The sequence below is a fragment of the Papaver somniferum genome, chromosome 3 (assembly GCF_003573695.1).
Source record: "Papaver somniferum cultivar HN1 chromosome 3, ASM357369v1, whole genome shotgun sequence".
In the NCBI taxonomy this organism is placed as follows: Eukaryota; Viridiplantae; Streptophyta; class Magnoliopsida; order Ranunculales; family Papaveraceae; genus Papaver; species Papaver somniferum.
This window is the reverse complement of record NC_039360.1, coordinates 34,878,827-34,895,073: the sequence shown is the minus strand read 5'-3', so window position 1 is coordinate 34,895,073 and position 16,247 is coordinate 34,878,827. Positions and strand designations below refer to the sequence as shown.

At 36.9% G+C, this 16,247-nt stretch overlaps 2 protein-coding genes across 2 annotated transcripts; one reads left to right on the top strand and one right to left on the bottom strand.

Moving 5' to 3' along the window:
• Positions 1 to 532: 532 nt before the first annotated feature.
• Positions 533 to 5,617, top strand: LOC113355832 (phosphatidylcholine:diacylglycerol cholinephosphotransferase 1-like). Its single transcript, XM_026598784.1, has 3 exons — positions 533 to 1,249; positions 4,524 to 4,661; positions 5,137 to 5,617. The coding sequence occupies exons 1-3, from the start codon at positions 851 to 853 to the stop codon at positions 5,437 to 5,439; spliced, it is 840 nt and encodes a 279-aa protein (XP_026454569.1). The 5' UTR covers positions 533 to 850; the 3' UTR covers positions 5,440 to 5,617.
• Positions 5,618 to 5,771: 154 nt separating this feature from the next.
• LOC113355831 (WD repeat-containing protein 11-like) lies at positions 5,772 to 16,156 on the bottom strand. Its single transcript, XM_026598783.1, has 20 exons — positions 15,031 to 16,156; positions 14,362 to 14,833; positions 13,379 to 13,466; positions 13,068 to 13,249; positions 12,722 to 12,858; positions 11,952 to 12,018; positions 11,500 to 11,668; positions 11,250 to 11,364; positions 10,578 to 10,653; positions 10,307 to 10,489; positions 9,629 to 9,789; positions 9,292 to 9,397; positions 8,689 to 8,893; positions 8,297 to 8,580; positions 7,982 to 8,103; positions 7,535 to 7,679; positions 7,340 to 7,432; positions 7,159 to 7,232; positions 6,567 to 6,620; positions 5,772 to 6,343 (listed from the first exon to the last, which is right to left on the bottom strand). The coding sequence occupies exons 1-20, from the start codon at positions 16,038 to 16,040 to the stop codon at positions 6,028 to 6,030; spliced, it is 4,059 nt and encodes a 1,352-aa protein (XP_026454568.1). The 5' UTR covers positions 16,041 to 16,156; the 3' UTR covers positions 5,772 to 6,027.
• Positions 16,157 to 16,247: the final 91 nt, after the last annotated feature.

The window sequence follows — 16,247 nt, the reverse complement described above, 5'->3', positions numbered from 1 at the left end:
GCACAACCTTTGGGAATAACCACTGCTTTAATAACAAAGACTTTGGCCATTTTAATGGCATATAAAACTGCAATGGAACGACAACGCGAAAAATTCTTTTTGAAATAGACTTGGAAAATCTTATGCGTTTCATAAAATTTACTACTAAATCATCATGGTACTTATCAAAAATGACTGCCGAAATAATACAGAGAATGAGTCAGATTCCATTCTGCGCTATTCACCATTTGTAGAGAAAGAAACCTGACGCGCGAACAACATAGCAAATTGTGCGGCGGATGGAAACCAAACCATTCAACAACAATTTCGGACCAAGAACCCACAAATTCTTAGTCAAATTATATCAAACCACTCTACGAATACCAAATTTCCACAAATAATAATGCTAGTTTTATTTGACACACTCCAATCCATGTTAAAGAAAAAGGAAGAAACCCTCATCTATGGGGCGGTGGGGTTTTAAACACCTTCTCGAATGTGGACGGTGTTTTAAAGTGGGCTTGGCTTCAAAAATTCTCACACTTTATTCGAAGAAAGTGACTTCACTATTCCCCATTCATTCATTCAGCAATAAATGAGAAACCAAAAGGAGTACTGTTTACAATCCTACACCCGAGAACACATAGAAAACAGTCTTTCCATAACAAGTTAAGATTTATTTCAGGTACACACTTGCAGAGAAGAGTCAGATCTCAAAATAAAAACAGAATCACCAAACCAAAACCCATACCTTTCTTTCTTTTTCTCTCCTTCATAGATAAATCCGCCACCAACCAACCACCACACAATCTCTTTTGTTATATACTGTACATCTCTCATCCATTCACAATGCCAAACTCTCCGACCCACTATGAATGGAACTGCAAAAACAACCTCACATCTCAATGGCAATAACAACCATTCTACTACAACTTCTGAATCCAATCTCATTAGAAAAAGACCCATTACAAGAAATCACCATTCAGGAGAAAACAATAACAAGATCAGTATGACTGTTAAGAAATCAATACTAAGTGATGCATACTTCATGAGTTGTTCAGTGAAAGATGTTTTGGATTTGTTCAGATATCATCCTATACCATGCATTTTTGGTTTGGCTTTAGTTTTCTTCATGGGTGTTGAGTATACTCTGTTTATGATTCCTTCTACATCTCCACCGTTCGATCTAGGGTTTGTTATTACTGAACCACTTCATCAGATGCTTATCACTCAACCTCTTCTCAACACCATTTTCGCAGCTCTCAATACGGTAAATATTACTTAATTTGACTTTTTTTATTCTTTATATCAGCTTTTGACTTTTTGGAATACGTGGTTAAGCTTTTAAATTTTTTATACCATGAGTCATGTGATTATCATATTTATCCGAGTGATTTTGCACCGACTGTGAGCACATTTAGGATTTTTCTGGTGATATTTTTTAACGACGTAAGATTAAGTTGGTTGTGAAAGGGTGATTTTTTTTTTTTTAACGACGTAAGTTGGTTGTGAATGTTATGTGCCTCGTAAATCGAAATGATGAAAACCAGCATTTTTGGATGGGTATAGGATCTCAGTGCTGGTTTTCTATTCTAGTGCCAGTGCTGTTAGATTATTGGCACGTAACTTTTGTATTCAATTTGAAGTCATGTCCTGAAAAAGTTTTACTGGAATTTTTTATTTTGGATTTCTCCCTGGAGGATATAGAACGATACTATATATCAATAGCTTTCAAGTGATCACGATATGTTTCATGGGTCCATCGCCTTATCCTTTATTTGCTTTAATCTTTAAAATATCTTAAATATTGATGTTAATCCATTAGTTCCTCGGAAGAAGCTGGATTGTGCATAACCATAAGAAAATGGTTAAAGAAATAACAGCTGTTTGATTGCTACTTGTTTGTTGACGGTGATAGTGTATTTGGATTGTTATTTTTTATTTTTTTTTGGATATACACTAAAAAAATAATTGTGCACCTTATTAATAAAAAGAATAGGATTAATTGAAGTTCTTGTTTCTTGTCTCTGTTTAATCGAAGTAGTTCAACAGCTCTAAACACAGATAACCTAACCTGCTAATCACTCATTAATAGAATGGTAAAAAAAGGGGGTGGAAGAAAAATAAAGTCCTGACAAAGGCATTTTATTGATAACCATTTTGGGGTGGGGCCATGAAGTACTTACTCTACTTCAGTAGATGTGAATTAACATGGAAAATGAAAGTCCTTGAACTGTTTGGTGGGCCCATTGTAATTTGAAAAAGAAATGATTAGTCATTTTGGTTGGGCAGGTTATTACTTAGAAGTGGGTATCGAAACAACAGAGCTAGCTTAGTTAATCTCTATACAGTGGTGGTTTATGCCTCTATATAGATGCTTTAGTCATTTTTGCACGAAAAACCTGTCTGACTGAAATGCAAAATCTTTAAGAAAATGAAAATCATAAACATTATAATTGTCACTAGCAAGCAAGTGACTATCAAATGAGTGGTTTCTATTAGTTTTATTATATAAAGTAGTTTTGTGGGGGCGAAAAAGCAATTGAAGTTCAAATAAAGCATCGGCTACCATTAAGAAAATAGCTTCTCTATTCACTGTATTCAGCTATATTTTTTCTCATAATTATCTTACTTACTAGTTGTATATATATCTATCTAGAGTAAATTGGGATTTTTTTGTGAACTTTTTCAGAACGTGGTGTTAAGTTGGTTGTGAAAGTTATGTGTCAAATAAAACCGATATTATATTAAATTATGAGAGAGAAACCTTGTTAATTTTGATTCCGTAAATCTGGCAGTTAATTATGAAATTTGGGTTTACTGGTACATGATTTTCACAGTTAATTTAAAACCACGTCTTAAAAAAGTTCTACATGAATTTTTTCTAGGATCTGTCTCCGTAGGTGTAACTTTTCTTTTATATTATGGACACATAATTATCATGTTTATCCCAAGTCTATTAGTTTTTCCTTAAAAGAAGGTGATCTTAAATACAAGTATAGAAATGATTGAAAATACAGAACTTAATAGTTGGCGCTAGCGTGATAGATTTTCAAGCATATATTTTTTCCAAGTTACATGTATTTGGCTAGATGGGTTTTTCGCTCAATGATGATTAGGGTGTCCAGTAAAAGTGTGTCTAACCATGGCTTCAGAAAGACGTGCACTTTAACCATGTCTTGTTGGTGTTATACAGTCACATTTGGGTACCCTAATTTCTTTTGAACAGAAAACCCATTAGCTGGAAATTGTTCCCACACAGAAATGATATGAAAACTATTGGGAAACAACGTGCCACGTTTAAATTAGTTCGAGACTATTTAACATGGTTTGGAGAATTTTCAGTTGACGTTGTTTCTTTAAGGTGTTTAACCATGGTTGAAAAACTCATAACAAATGAAGGTGGAAACAATCTTTTTTTTTTGACAGGCAGTTCACTTGAACGGCCCTAAAAATTGTAAACTCTGAATTTGAACGAATAAGAATGTTTTGGAGAATGATGGGTCCCATATGAATGCTAGTGATCCACAAAAAATATTGCTTATAACAGTCGGTTTTTGAAGAGTTTGTTTGGGCGTTATATTAAGAATTGTTGAAGTGGGAAACCTAACGGCTCATTGATGGAAGTGCAAAAATAAACTAAAGAGCAATTTTTTTTTTACTGACTGCCCATATAAACTCTCCCAAGAATGTCTCTTTCAGGACCAATTTCTTTTAATAGGTTCTACGGTTTTTATATGGGTCCCATCATTTCTCAAAAGGGTTTTTATTTGTCCAGTTCAGGATATACGGTTTTGAGGTTATTCAAATGAGCTATCATTTGAAAATACCTAGTTGAAGATATATGAGATTTACTGGGAGCTTTTTACTAAGAATAGTAGAAATAATATGAGGTCAAATTCGTCAAATGAGCCATTTGTTAAAAATGACAAGTAGAGGATATATGCATTGCACGTGAGTAGTTCTAAAATGCAAGTTCAATGTAAGTTTTGTTTATTAGAGTTCGAGGTGTAGAATTTGACGAATTTAATCTCATAGTATTTTTATTATTTTTAGTAAAATGCTCTAGGAAAAGCTCTTCTTTGCAATGATAACAGAGATCGATGAAAAGAAAAATGAAGTACGACTTAGGGATAAATTTGAAGTTTGATAACAATTTTGGGGTGGATATCTTCTTTGAAGTTTGATAACAGTTTTGGGGTGGGGACGTGAAGTGCTTTTGTTCGATGTGAACTAAAATGGAAAAGCACAGTACTGAGTTACACTCTATAGACTTAAGAGGGTTTTTATTAAAAACAAAAAAAAAAGAAAAAAAAGACTATGTTTGGGCAAGTGGCAACTTGAAGTAACAAGAGAGCTAGTAAAAGTTTTTTGGTGGAGGAAAAAGCGAGTTAAGTTCATAAGTAAAGCACTTCTCACTTAAAAAAAAAAGTACTCTTTGTTTTTTATGTGTTGGTTTTGCAGCTTTTGCTCTTTGTTTCTCTTTTCTTTAAGAAAGATTATATATTTCTAATTTTATCCATTTTGTTGCGATGGTGGTCCAGGTGTTTGTACTGATGCAAACAACGTACATATTATGGACATGGCTAGTGGAAGGAAGGCCAAGATCTACCATTGCCACAGTGTTTATGTTCACCTGTAGAGGAATACTTGGCTACTGCACTCAACTTCCACTGCCTCAGGTACCCTAACTACCTTTCTTCCAGTGGTTTCTCATTTTCCTTCAAGAGTCCATGGTCCAAAGACTTTGCCTGTTTAGAATCTCCTTGCAGTAAGTATGGATAGGAATCCACTGACCATACCATTGCCCATAAAGAAAAAACCCTTCACTAAGTGCGCCAATGATGGGTGGCAGATGATTTATGTATATGTGACTAAGCAAAAGCCTGTCATAAAAAAATTAACAGTAGTTCGAAAAATTAAATGGACCTAGATAATAATCTCTTCCTCCATCACTGCCAACTGGTTGTGGCTGAATGTTGGTCACATCATTGTTACAACTCACGAGGCAAGGGTTTAAAGAGAAACCCATACAAGGTGGATCAGTATTTTGGCGGTTCTTTTCGAGATATCAAATAACTAATATATTTATTTTAATGGTCCTATCTTCCAATCCAATTCATAAATTATAACACAAGGTCAATCTTGATGGCACAGGGATTCTTAGGTTCGGGTGCGGATTTTCCAGTAGGAAATGTATCCTTCTTCCTGTTCTTCTCAGGACATGTTGCAGGTTCAGTTATTGCATCAATTGATATGCGAAGGATGAAGAGATGGGAGATGGCGTGGATGTTCGATACATTGAATGTACTTCAAGTGGTTAGATTACTTGTGACTAGAGGACATTATACAATAGATTTGGCTGTCGGTGTAGGTGCTGGTATGCTTTTTGATTCACTTGCTGGGAAGTATGAAGAGAGCAAGATCAAAAAAGTCACTCATAATAAGGGATACTCCTGATCTGTCTAATTAGATAAGATCAGGACCCCTAAACTAGGGGGCTGAGCTAATGAAATGTTACTGCAAATTCACCGTTTTTAGTATCTAATAAATTTGTATGTCCAAGTTTATCTCACCCTCTTATGTTCTTTTATCATATAAATGCAAACTCGTTCACGATTTCAACTATATCAACTCATTCACGATGTCAACTGTATCGAGGTCCATGTGTGTTGGTCGGATTGCATGTGCATCGTATTGCTGGTTCAATTATGCAACTCATTATTGAAGAGATGAAGACTTTAAGAGAGGAGGAGAATCACAGCTTTGAGAGGGGGACCTTGGACCTATGGTACATGTTCAAAATTCTCTTAGCTATTGAATGTGTTACTATAATTATTACATCTTTCTTTTGAGGACAAGCAATCAAGAGATTTATGCTTACAAAAATTCAGCCCTTATGTCCTCCACAATAATAATAATAATAATAAGCCCCACATGAGGGGTGTAAGTGGACTGTATACGATAATTTACAAGATAAAATTGGTGTCGAAACGACTCTACACTGCTGGTACCAAATTATGGAAGACGACTGACAGCATACTATCATTAATTGAATAGTGGTTGGGAATCCATGCAAAGATGTACTAATTTTCTCTGATACTGCCCAAAATACTCACTGACAGCAATTACCTCTTCGTGGTCTGAACCCAATCGTGGCAAGACGAAGGACAGTTTCTCTGTGACGGGAGAAGGCGGGTTTGCCGATGCTTCGTCCGTAATCTCTGTCTTGGAGGCCAGTAGTTCTGCATTGATCTCGTGGCATGCGAGTAAAAACATGGCGGCTGTATCTGCCTGTTGCCACTCACGAAGAGCTGCTAATGCCTCCTTCATGGCACCAGCTGCTACGTACAAAATTAAAGCCCTGCATTGTTTTGACAGGGTCAAAATGGCAGAGAGAGAAAGTTGTGCAATATAGAAGAAAATTTGTGATTATGTTGACCGACTTTAAATTGGGTATGATTGACATATGTCAACAACTCATTGTGCAGTCCTTTTATCCCAACTGTCATATTGTGGAGAATGCTTGACATGTTTGGTCTGGCCTGCACAATCAAACTTAACAATAAGACAAGAAGATTCATTACCTCCAAATATTGTGTTCAACATGGAGAACCTGGTCTGCCCATCTCAGCAACACCCTGTGCAATTGAGAAACAAAGAATATCAAGATGAATGGAGGAAGTTACCCAAAAATCACAGATTCATGCAATTACTAATTAGCTCAGTGGCTTAGTTGTTGGTGGCGACTGCCATATGTAAATTTAAGGACCGTGCTCTAACACAGGTAAAACCGCTTCTTGATTATTACCTATTGTGTTTATGGGTTTCATAAAGTACTTGGAAAGCTCGTGACTGGCAATTAACTGATTTTCATAGACCCAATCATATCAGAATGGGCATATAAGAAGGCAGAAGCTTTACTGTAAGAGACATGATTAACATTGAAACCTACTTAGTGTCTCCAAATCTATCAATCAATATATACTTTTTTCCTTTTTCTCCTTTAGAAGACCCTGGCACCCCTTGCCAAGCTTGTGCCGTGCCCATGATGGATGTAGCCATGTTTATTGAATTTATTTCATCTCTTTTAGGGAAAAACGCGAAGTACCCAAATAGTAGTAGACGTAAACAAGCATGGGATATAATATGACAACTAAGTGTTGAACAGAACTGAACCTTGCATAATCTGATCCATGCAAATGTGTCGCAGCTAAAGTAGCTGCATCTGTCCAGCATCCAGCATCTTGTAGCTACAGTTCCACATAAAAGTAAATAAAATCCAAAAGTGAGAGAGAAAGACAAAGGTACACATGAAAGCTGCATGTTCCAGATAATGACTTGTCAATCTGAACCTAACCTGTGAGCATGCTTCCTGATGCCTTCCAACGGCACAGAGAAGATGTGTTCCAGATAATGACTTGTCCGTCTGAACCATGTTAGCGGCAACAAACTGCACAATCGCAGAGAACGATCAATGAGGAGAATCTTAAACCACCTCTGAAGTTACACAACTCTGGGAATATCAAATATGCAGTAGAGAATGAATGTTTACCTTCACAGCTAGTTCAAGTAGAGACCTCGACACAGCAGAGGATAGCGCAACTGCACGGAGAGCATTGGCATAGAAATACGAACTTTCAGGAGGGGTGGAAAGTAGCAAACTAACTGCAGCTTCTAAGTCTCCAACTGAAACAAGCCTGATAACCAAAAATCGTTATTATCATCAGCAGCTGATCAATTTAACTTATAAATTTAAATAAATATCAATTATAATATAATCAAACGCTTTTCAACAGCTCAGCAGATCAATTAATAGTCTGAAAAATCATCAATTATAATAAAAGAAAAAAGAAAAAAGAAACGAAGAGCACGCCAGAAACATAATGATCCACGGCATTTAATTGCTTTACTACTGCAGAGTCGTACAAACAGATCTTATTAGATACATTTCAGGGAGGGGGGGTATTCCCAAAGAAGCAGGGAAAAGAAAGGGACTTACTCATGTACACGGTTCTGAATGGACTCTTCTCCCTCCAATTTTTCATGCCAAGGAATACACTCATTAGCACATTCCCACAACTCCTCCTGCTCAAACGCCATCAACTTAAGTCGGCCGTAACTCTGCTCAAATAGAAAAGCCAAGTCTTAGAAAATTCTTGTTAAGAGTTTTGTTACAAAAGAACAAAATCCTTGAGCATCAAAGACTAGTTACAGGTCTATATGTAGCATACTGCTTAATTAATTACCAAGTAATTCTAAAACGAAGACCTAACATGAAGTACCAATACTGGTAACTTGAGAAGCAGAGACGAACCATGTTATTCTTTGTAGCCCTTCCTGATAATGATTTTCCTTTAGATGTTAACCTACTGAGCATAGAAAGGTCACCAAGATCTGGATTTGCCGACAAAGAGGGTTTCAGAGAGGACTTATTTGCTGATTTGTTAATTAAATGAGAAAGTGCTCGCGGTAACTGTAGCCAGAACAATGCTTCCGATGCTTCACCAAAGATTGCTGCAGCAAAGGCAAACCTCATAGCAGCACCTTTATGTACTACTGCAGCATACAGCCTTGCCCTCTCATCATCAAGTATGCAACCTAAGGGAAAATACAAATTTACTCAGAAATTGGTCCGAATATTACAATAAACTGAACACAGTCTCTAATGAGAATAACCAGCATGTAAAGATACCAGAGAGAACCCACCTTCTTTTCTATATGGTTCTAGTACTTTGAGTAGTAATTCTGGCACCACGGAGTCACCAACAGTTGGAAGTTGCGACTCAATCATGTAACTGCGCAGGTCTCTGGAGGATGAACCAGCCCTTGGTACCGCAGAAGCACTCCCATCTATATAAGCTCCATTAAACCAAGTGGGCTTCACACCAAGTTGCAAAACCATTCGCAGGGCCTGCATTGGACAAACAATGGTAAACATGAAATTAGTCCCAAAATGGTTAGACAGGGTTGTGTTCTAGCTAATATTATTTGATTTCTCCTCCATCAGATGCATAATTATAAAACATCAACACAAGGACACGTGGTTACAGTGCAACAGAGTGGGGATTGGAATAGAGCATAATGCAATACTATTAACTCGTATCAGACACAAGGATACATGGTTACAGTACAATGGAAGGGGGGATAGATTGGAGCCTAATTATTTTAAGAACAATCAATACAAATGCAATATTATTAACTAGTATCCACTTCATTCCTCAGGTCCAAAACATCCCTGGTGAAGAAGAAGATATGCTAGTTACTAAAATTGCAATAAGGGAAGCAATCAAAAGGCTAAAGAGATTTTACCAGAGCATGAGGGGTAGGTAGTAAAATAGGAGAGCACAGGGGAATAGGTCGAAATCTCTCTTTAATAGCTCTAGGCAAGGATAGCGGACCAGATTTTTTGTCATTACTGCATAAGAGAAACAAATCATCAGTCTAAATGTCTAATATTAATTAAGAGATCATGACCTGCCAATACACCTCTTGCATCTTTCTCAAAGGAATATGTTAGTTTTTACCAAACCCAGTTAAATGTTCATCATGGCACACACTTCTCATCTCAACTCTTTCAAAAACCATTGAAAATGATGAAGAAAGGGGCACAATTTAAAGGGAGAATAAGAAAAGATTCATAACGTACATATTGATCTCAATGAGCCGAAGACTACTGTCAGCTCCAGCAATGCAAAGTACCAGTGGTTCGTTTTTCTCCGTTCGCAGAGGTAACCAATCCAATTCCAGTACAAGGGTCCCAGGAAATTGAGGCTGTAAAAGCGAATTGGCTAATGGATCCTGTGAATCCTGCAAATCAAAACATGGATAGCATTAATCAGTTAAATTCACTCACAAGTATGTGGAGGCAAAAAGCCTAACTTGATGTCATCTAATTTTGCTTTATAACCAGTCAATCTCAAATATCAGATTAAAGGGCTGGGAATGTTTTGGCAAAGTTCACAAGACACAAGCCAAGGACAAACAGAAAAGCAATCAACAGTTAAAAGGTGCACGGCCATCATTAGTGTTGTTATACATGATAAATCACAACATTTCACTAATCTAAACTGAAAAAGCTAATCTCGTATATAAGATTTATGAACTAAGTGAGGAACTGGCAAAACCAAACAGGAAAAAGCTATTCAAGTTTATTAAATTTTCCTGTTTACCAGTATAAAATCATTAAACTTACAGTGTGTGTGATTTATTTCAAATATGCATGATCGGCTGATATCATCAGCAGTATGTATGATCGGCTGATATCATCAGAAAATATTGAGCTATACAGTTTTTACAAGGATGATAGAAACATCAGTGCACTTACGAGATCAAATATGGAAAATGTGTTATCATAAAATAGTACAGCAATACGCCCTCGACTGCGGTCACCAACAACAACAGGTGAGAATTTTATCCTTCGGATTCCTTCTCTGTGAGTATTGAATGAGGAAGAAAACCCAGTTGTCACATCCCACCAACGTATGTTCCCCGACCTGTCCCCCATAACCTAAGAATGAAAGAGTCATTTCCATATGAAGACAAGCATCTAAATGAAAACCTTATCTTCCTGAGAATAGCAGAGATATGTTACGTACTACATGAGGAAGACGGTATGCCATTGCAGTAACTAATCCATCTGAGGGAACAAATGAGGAGGACGGCCATTTGGGTCTGAAACAATTGTTAGATCAATCTTCCATGAGATTCTATAACCAGATTCAAATTAAAAGCCCCAGAAACAATCTATCTGATTAACAAATTATAAACAGGATGGCGTCATCCCAGTCGAATGACGGTATTAAGCACGAGATATAACAAATTAGGAGTTTCCAGATCTTTTATCCAAACTCTAATTTTGAAGGCCTTCGACATTCAACCTATAATAAAATTAAACTTGCATGGGAGCTAATAGGTCTTCGATATCTCTCACATAAGCCTTAGGCTCCAAGAGCAGAGATAACCTTCAATGCTGCTTCAAATTATTCCAACACACATTCCTGGTTTACTATCATCAGGGAAAGAAACTGGAAAAAGAAACAGATGTTTCTTGCTTCCTTCTTTTGTCAAAAGTGAACAACAAATTTGCAAATGCCATATACTCTCCAGAATGGTAACTATCGTCAATGAGAATTAGTTGTTTACTGAGAGCGCGATTAACTTGTTAAACTAAGTATAGACCAATTCGTCAAAAACAAACGAGAAAATAGAAATTTCAAAGAAATATCTTTAGAAGCATATACAAGTGGTATTGTAGACAAACATTTCACCTGAAGTCTCGGATCCTTCGACCGTGAACCTCAAATACACCAAGTGCGCCATTGACTAGTGCAAATGAAAAACTTTCAGTAATTTCATCTGTAGATCCTTCTGAGCTCGTGGCCTCTGGAAATTTTTTTGAACAAAATTTCTTAGTTTTTTATTTTCGGAAGGGGGCTCACAGGTGAAAAATTATGAAAAAGTAACACAAATAAAACCTAAGCAAACATATAAAAGAATATCACAGGTCAACAAACTCACTAGGATCTGCTGAAACTGCTTTTGTAGGGGAGGCTACAGCAGGTGAATCAGACACTGCACGATCTTTGGAGGAAAACGATGATTGTTTAACAGGCACATTTTGAACTGGCTTTGGAGCTGTTGGAAGTGTCCACTCTAACACTGTGAATGGAAGAGCTAATGATCTAAGCTACATGGAGAAATAAAGGATCATAAATTTCCCGAGGAAGATCTGGAAAGTTTCATGAGGTAGTTCATCGAAGTGAGAGAAAAACAACATTTTTTCATAACCAGATGTGGGATTCATATAAAACACAACAAAATAATAGTGATAAGTACAATAACGATAGCAGTAAATGCAATTCTTAAGCTACAAAGCATTCGTGTTTCCAAACAAATTGCCTTATTAACGAACAACGTTTAAATATCATGATTATAAAATAAAAATTTTAGAAGAAACCAACTTCACGTACCATAATGGGGTTCTTTGTCATAGCCCAGACCTCCACAGGAGCATCACGAAACAAAATAAGAAGATACCTAAACAAGAATTTGAGTCATCTTGAGGTTATTTAATAGTTGCTCATGAAACAAAGGTTGAAAAAAATATCAAACATCATAAAATCTAGCCAAATAGTTACGTAGCTAACTAAAAAAAACCCATGAGATCTTTACAAGTAAGCGAACTACGTGAGTGCAAAGCAACCAGTCATATGCTGGCAGTATTTGCCGACAGCACCAATTTCAAATAAAGGATACCCTATCTAGACTCCGAGATTTATTTTAAACACTTCTCCATGTCTAAGACTCATTTTTCTTTCTTCTGTTGGGTAATTGAAATATGTAAACAACATCCTGATGTCTTCTTTGTTGCATAAAATAAAACAATAGCCAGAAGTTTTAGTCCAAAACTATAGATAGCTGGGACCGTTAAAAATGAACTGCCGTAATAGCTGATCTATTGGACAATATGTACTTCAATTTTAAGTGAGATATATGGAGTAAATAGTCAATTAAGGAAAGGAATAGCCACTCAGAAATTAAGACGCTACTCATTATTAATATCACGAAGACAGTTGATACTCTATAAGTCCAGGTAGAAACACAGTAGTCTCGCTGTGTATGACATAACCACACAGAAAACAGATAATATTGAGTGTCAGGGAGATATTGTGACATTAATAAATCAATAGTTCAAAAGACATGAAGAACAAAAAAGAAAAATCATGGGTTCGTAGTCAACCTTCCTGATGAAGAAGCCCTCAAAGCTCTAATTGGAGCACGTTCAGGTTTTTGTAAGACACGAAATGGTCGATTAAGACCACTTCTAATACATGTCACAACAAGTCTATTTGTATAGCCACCAGCTTTTTCACTCACCTGAATAGGCAATGATGCATATCAGCACAAGAACATAAATGAACTAAGAGGAAACACAGTACATGCAGACCTAGAAAGAGGTGAAAACATAAAGCATATGAAAGGGGAGTATGTCACAATAGAGCATCAGAGAATTGAGTGATTAACAGGGGAGAAAAAAGGCCCTGTCCTGTTCACAGATATTTACAGCTTAACTGAACTGCATATACCTGAAAATATGAGAATGAAACAAGACGAGAATTTCCAAGCCACCTTAATCCCCTAATTATAGTATTATGAACAGAAAAGCTTGCTGCTACAGCGTTGGCAGAAACATCAATGACATCAATGGTCCCATTTTGAGTTCCTAACGCAACCAGTGGAACTGCTATAGCAGGACTATTACCACCACCTTCATGTAAAACAATCTCATTTAATTAACTGACATGTCTTTTATATATTTTAAAAATGACAATGTAGAAGAAGACAAATATCAACAGAATGTAAAAGCGAGAGAGAGAGAGAGAGATGCAATACTTACGAGCCAAAGTAGCTGTTAAAGAAGGGGATGGTACGGCAAGCACTGTAACTGTTGAAGACAGAAAATGGAGTTGACCAACTAAACTAACCTGCACCAGTGACTGACACTTCAGAATTGACAAGTTAAACAAAAAGAATTAAAGACATGAAATGAGCTACAAAGTCGAATACGCTAGCCAGTAAGAACAAGAGCTTGAGATGTAAAGATGGGGACGACTGTTTTGCACGACTATCCTAGGAGGAAGAAAACCACACCAAGGGTGACTTAAAGTATTGCCAGGTGGACTCACAGAGCTCTGAAACACGTAGTTGGTAATAGCAGGTTTACACAATGGGTTGACCCCGAGATCGCACTACATCCACTGGCCTTGATGATACTTAGTATTTCTATCAAAACTTCCTTTAGATGCATGTTTTCCAAATGCAGATATCATTAGGCTCAAAGCAGGGACATACTTACGAGTTTGCTGAGAAATTAATAATATGAAAAGAAAAGAATCCCAAACTTCATAGTCTTCATTGTATATAGAGGAGTTTAGTAAAGGGAACGATTCGCTAGGAACAAGATGGAGAGGGTATTCCAATCAGTGTTTATATCTACATGGCTCAAATGGAAATTTGCTTCTACTGGCCAAAAAAAAAAGTTGGGACGATGGTAAAGGGCATGATAAGTTCTCTTGAAAGGGTATGAAGACATACTAATGGAGGAGCATCTACTGTTGTACAAATACATGTTACACGAAAAAAACATTGCTTCATTTATGCAGGATCAATATCCAGAGAAAATTTTATAGTAGAAGGAATTAAAAGACATACTGAGAGTTTATAGTTTGTACAATAAGTGTCAGTTACATGGAATGTTATTAGCAAAAAAAAGCAATTTGTCATGCCACTCAGTTTGTGCTATAACTATCTTATGTTGGGAACCTTTAACAATATCGAGTGATGCCAAAGTGATGATGTATGGGAAACTGAATGACTAACCTTGATTAACAAATCTTCAATGTAAAATTTTGAGTTGAATCGACGACTAAAAGTGCTATTTGCAGACTCAGATTGTTTAACTTCATCGTGTAGAGGTCCTGAGACGGACGAATCTGTCTCGTTGTTTGTCTCCGGATCTACCACCACGTTGTTATCAGTAATCTTACCCAAGTTAAGAGTATCTACAGTACCTTCAAGTGTCAGGCGCCAATCCCATACTTTCCCATCATCAGTAATGGAGATCAAATGGGTGTTAGAACCAAGATATGATTCACTGTAGGAATCCAAGGGAATCTCAGAATCCATAGCAGGCGAAGAGGCAGTAGGTACACCAGAATAAAGATTTGCGAGACCTCGGAGTGTAGATTCTGATAGGCAAACTACGACAGAAAGAACGGCAGGTGAAGGAACAGATGTGCCAATTGATGGCAACAATTCTTCTGATGCACACATGGTGTATGCCTGCTCTTCTCTGCAATGATAAGTGAGTAAGTTTTGCTTCGTCTAAGTTCCGAAATATGCCAAAATGATGAATGTGACAAAGGTTTAGTTCCCATGAATAATGAAAAGATGTATGTGTCTGTGATATAGGCTTGCCAGGTTTAGTATATACACTGAAAAGTAATTGAAAAGAATCAAAATGAACAGTGCAGGTTGAGATACACTTACTGTTTCCTTCTCCAAGTACTAAGCTTCCCATCAAGGTGAGAACAGTACAATAAATCATCGTCTGGATCAGGTGCAACATCCATAAACTTCCCATGTCCACGAGGCAACCCAATCGAAAACAATGTAGCTTTATACTTCAAATCGAACACTAAGAACTCTTTGGGAAATGTTACAAACACAATATGTCTCCACTGAGGAGAAAAACAAAATTTCACATTATGAAGTGGAAAAACAGCCAATGCAGGTGAAGCAGCCGAAGAAGAAGTCTCTTTCTCTAATCTCTGTAACTCACTAAAATCATTAAACGTAGGAATCTGAAACTCATTAATCACAATATCATCTTCCAAATCACCCAAAATTTTCACAGACAGTAAAAAACCTTTTAAACCTAAAACACAAAAATGCCTAAAATCAAACGGATCACGACGAATACAAGAAAGAAACTCAGGAGAAGCATCATATTTCCAAATACATCTCCCACTACTGGTATTCCACAACGAAACAAGTGAAGGACCATTAATAGAAGCTAAAATCCAAGTATCAGGTTTAGAACGAATCCAACAAAGATCTTGAATCCCTAATTTCTTATTATCAGAATCAAAATCTAACCAGAGAAGAATTTGATGAAGTCGAAAATCCCACAATGCAATCCTCCCTTGTCGATCACCAACAGCTAAAATCAGATGAGAATTGTTAGGTTCATGAGTTAATAGATCACGACGTAAAGGCTGTGGAGTCCAACGAATTGAAGAAACAAACGGAGCTAGGGTTAATGGATTAGTAGATGGTGGTGGCATTGGTAAAACTGTAATGAGTTGCATTGATTTAGTATCAACGATAGTGATACTACTACCAGCACCATATGCGAGAAGACCACTTGAACTACAATCTGCAGATCCGCCATTGTTACGACTTGGTGGACCTGGTAACATACAATCCCATGAACCTTGTGGTGGTAATCGAGGTTCTGTAACACCTGAAGAAGATGAAGAAGAAGATGCAGAAGACATTCTTTATGTCTGAGCTGGGGAAGAATTAGAAAGAGAAGGAAAATGGAGTTTTTTCGAGGTGAATCATTTTCTGATGGATGGATGTTCTCTGTCTGTGGGTACTGTCAGTTTCTGTAAATGCGTTGAACGTTATTAGGAAGATTTGTGTTATGGGCTTATTTGTTTTGGATTTAGGCTACCATGTTCGATGTAAGCCCCATCCATCCC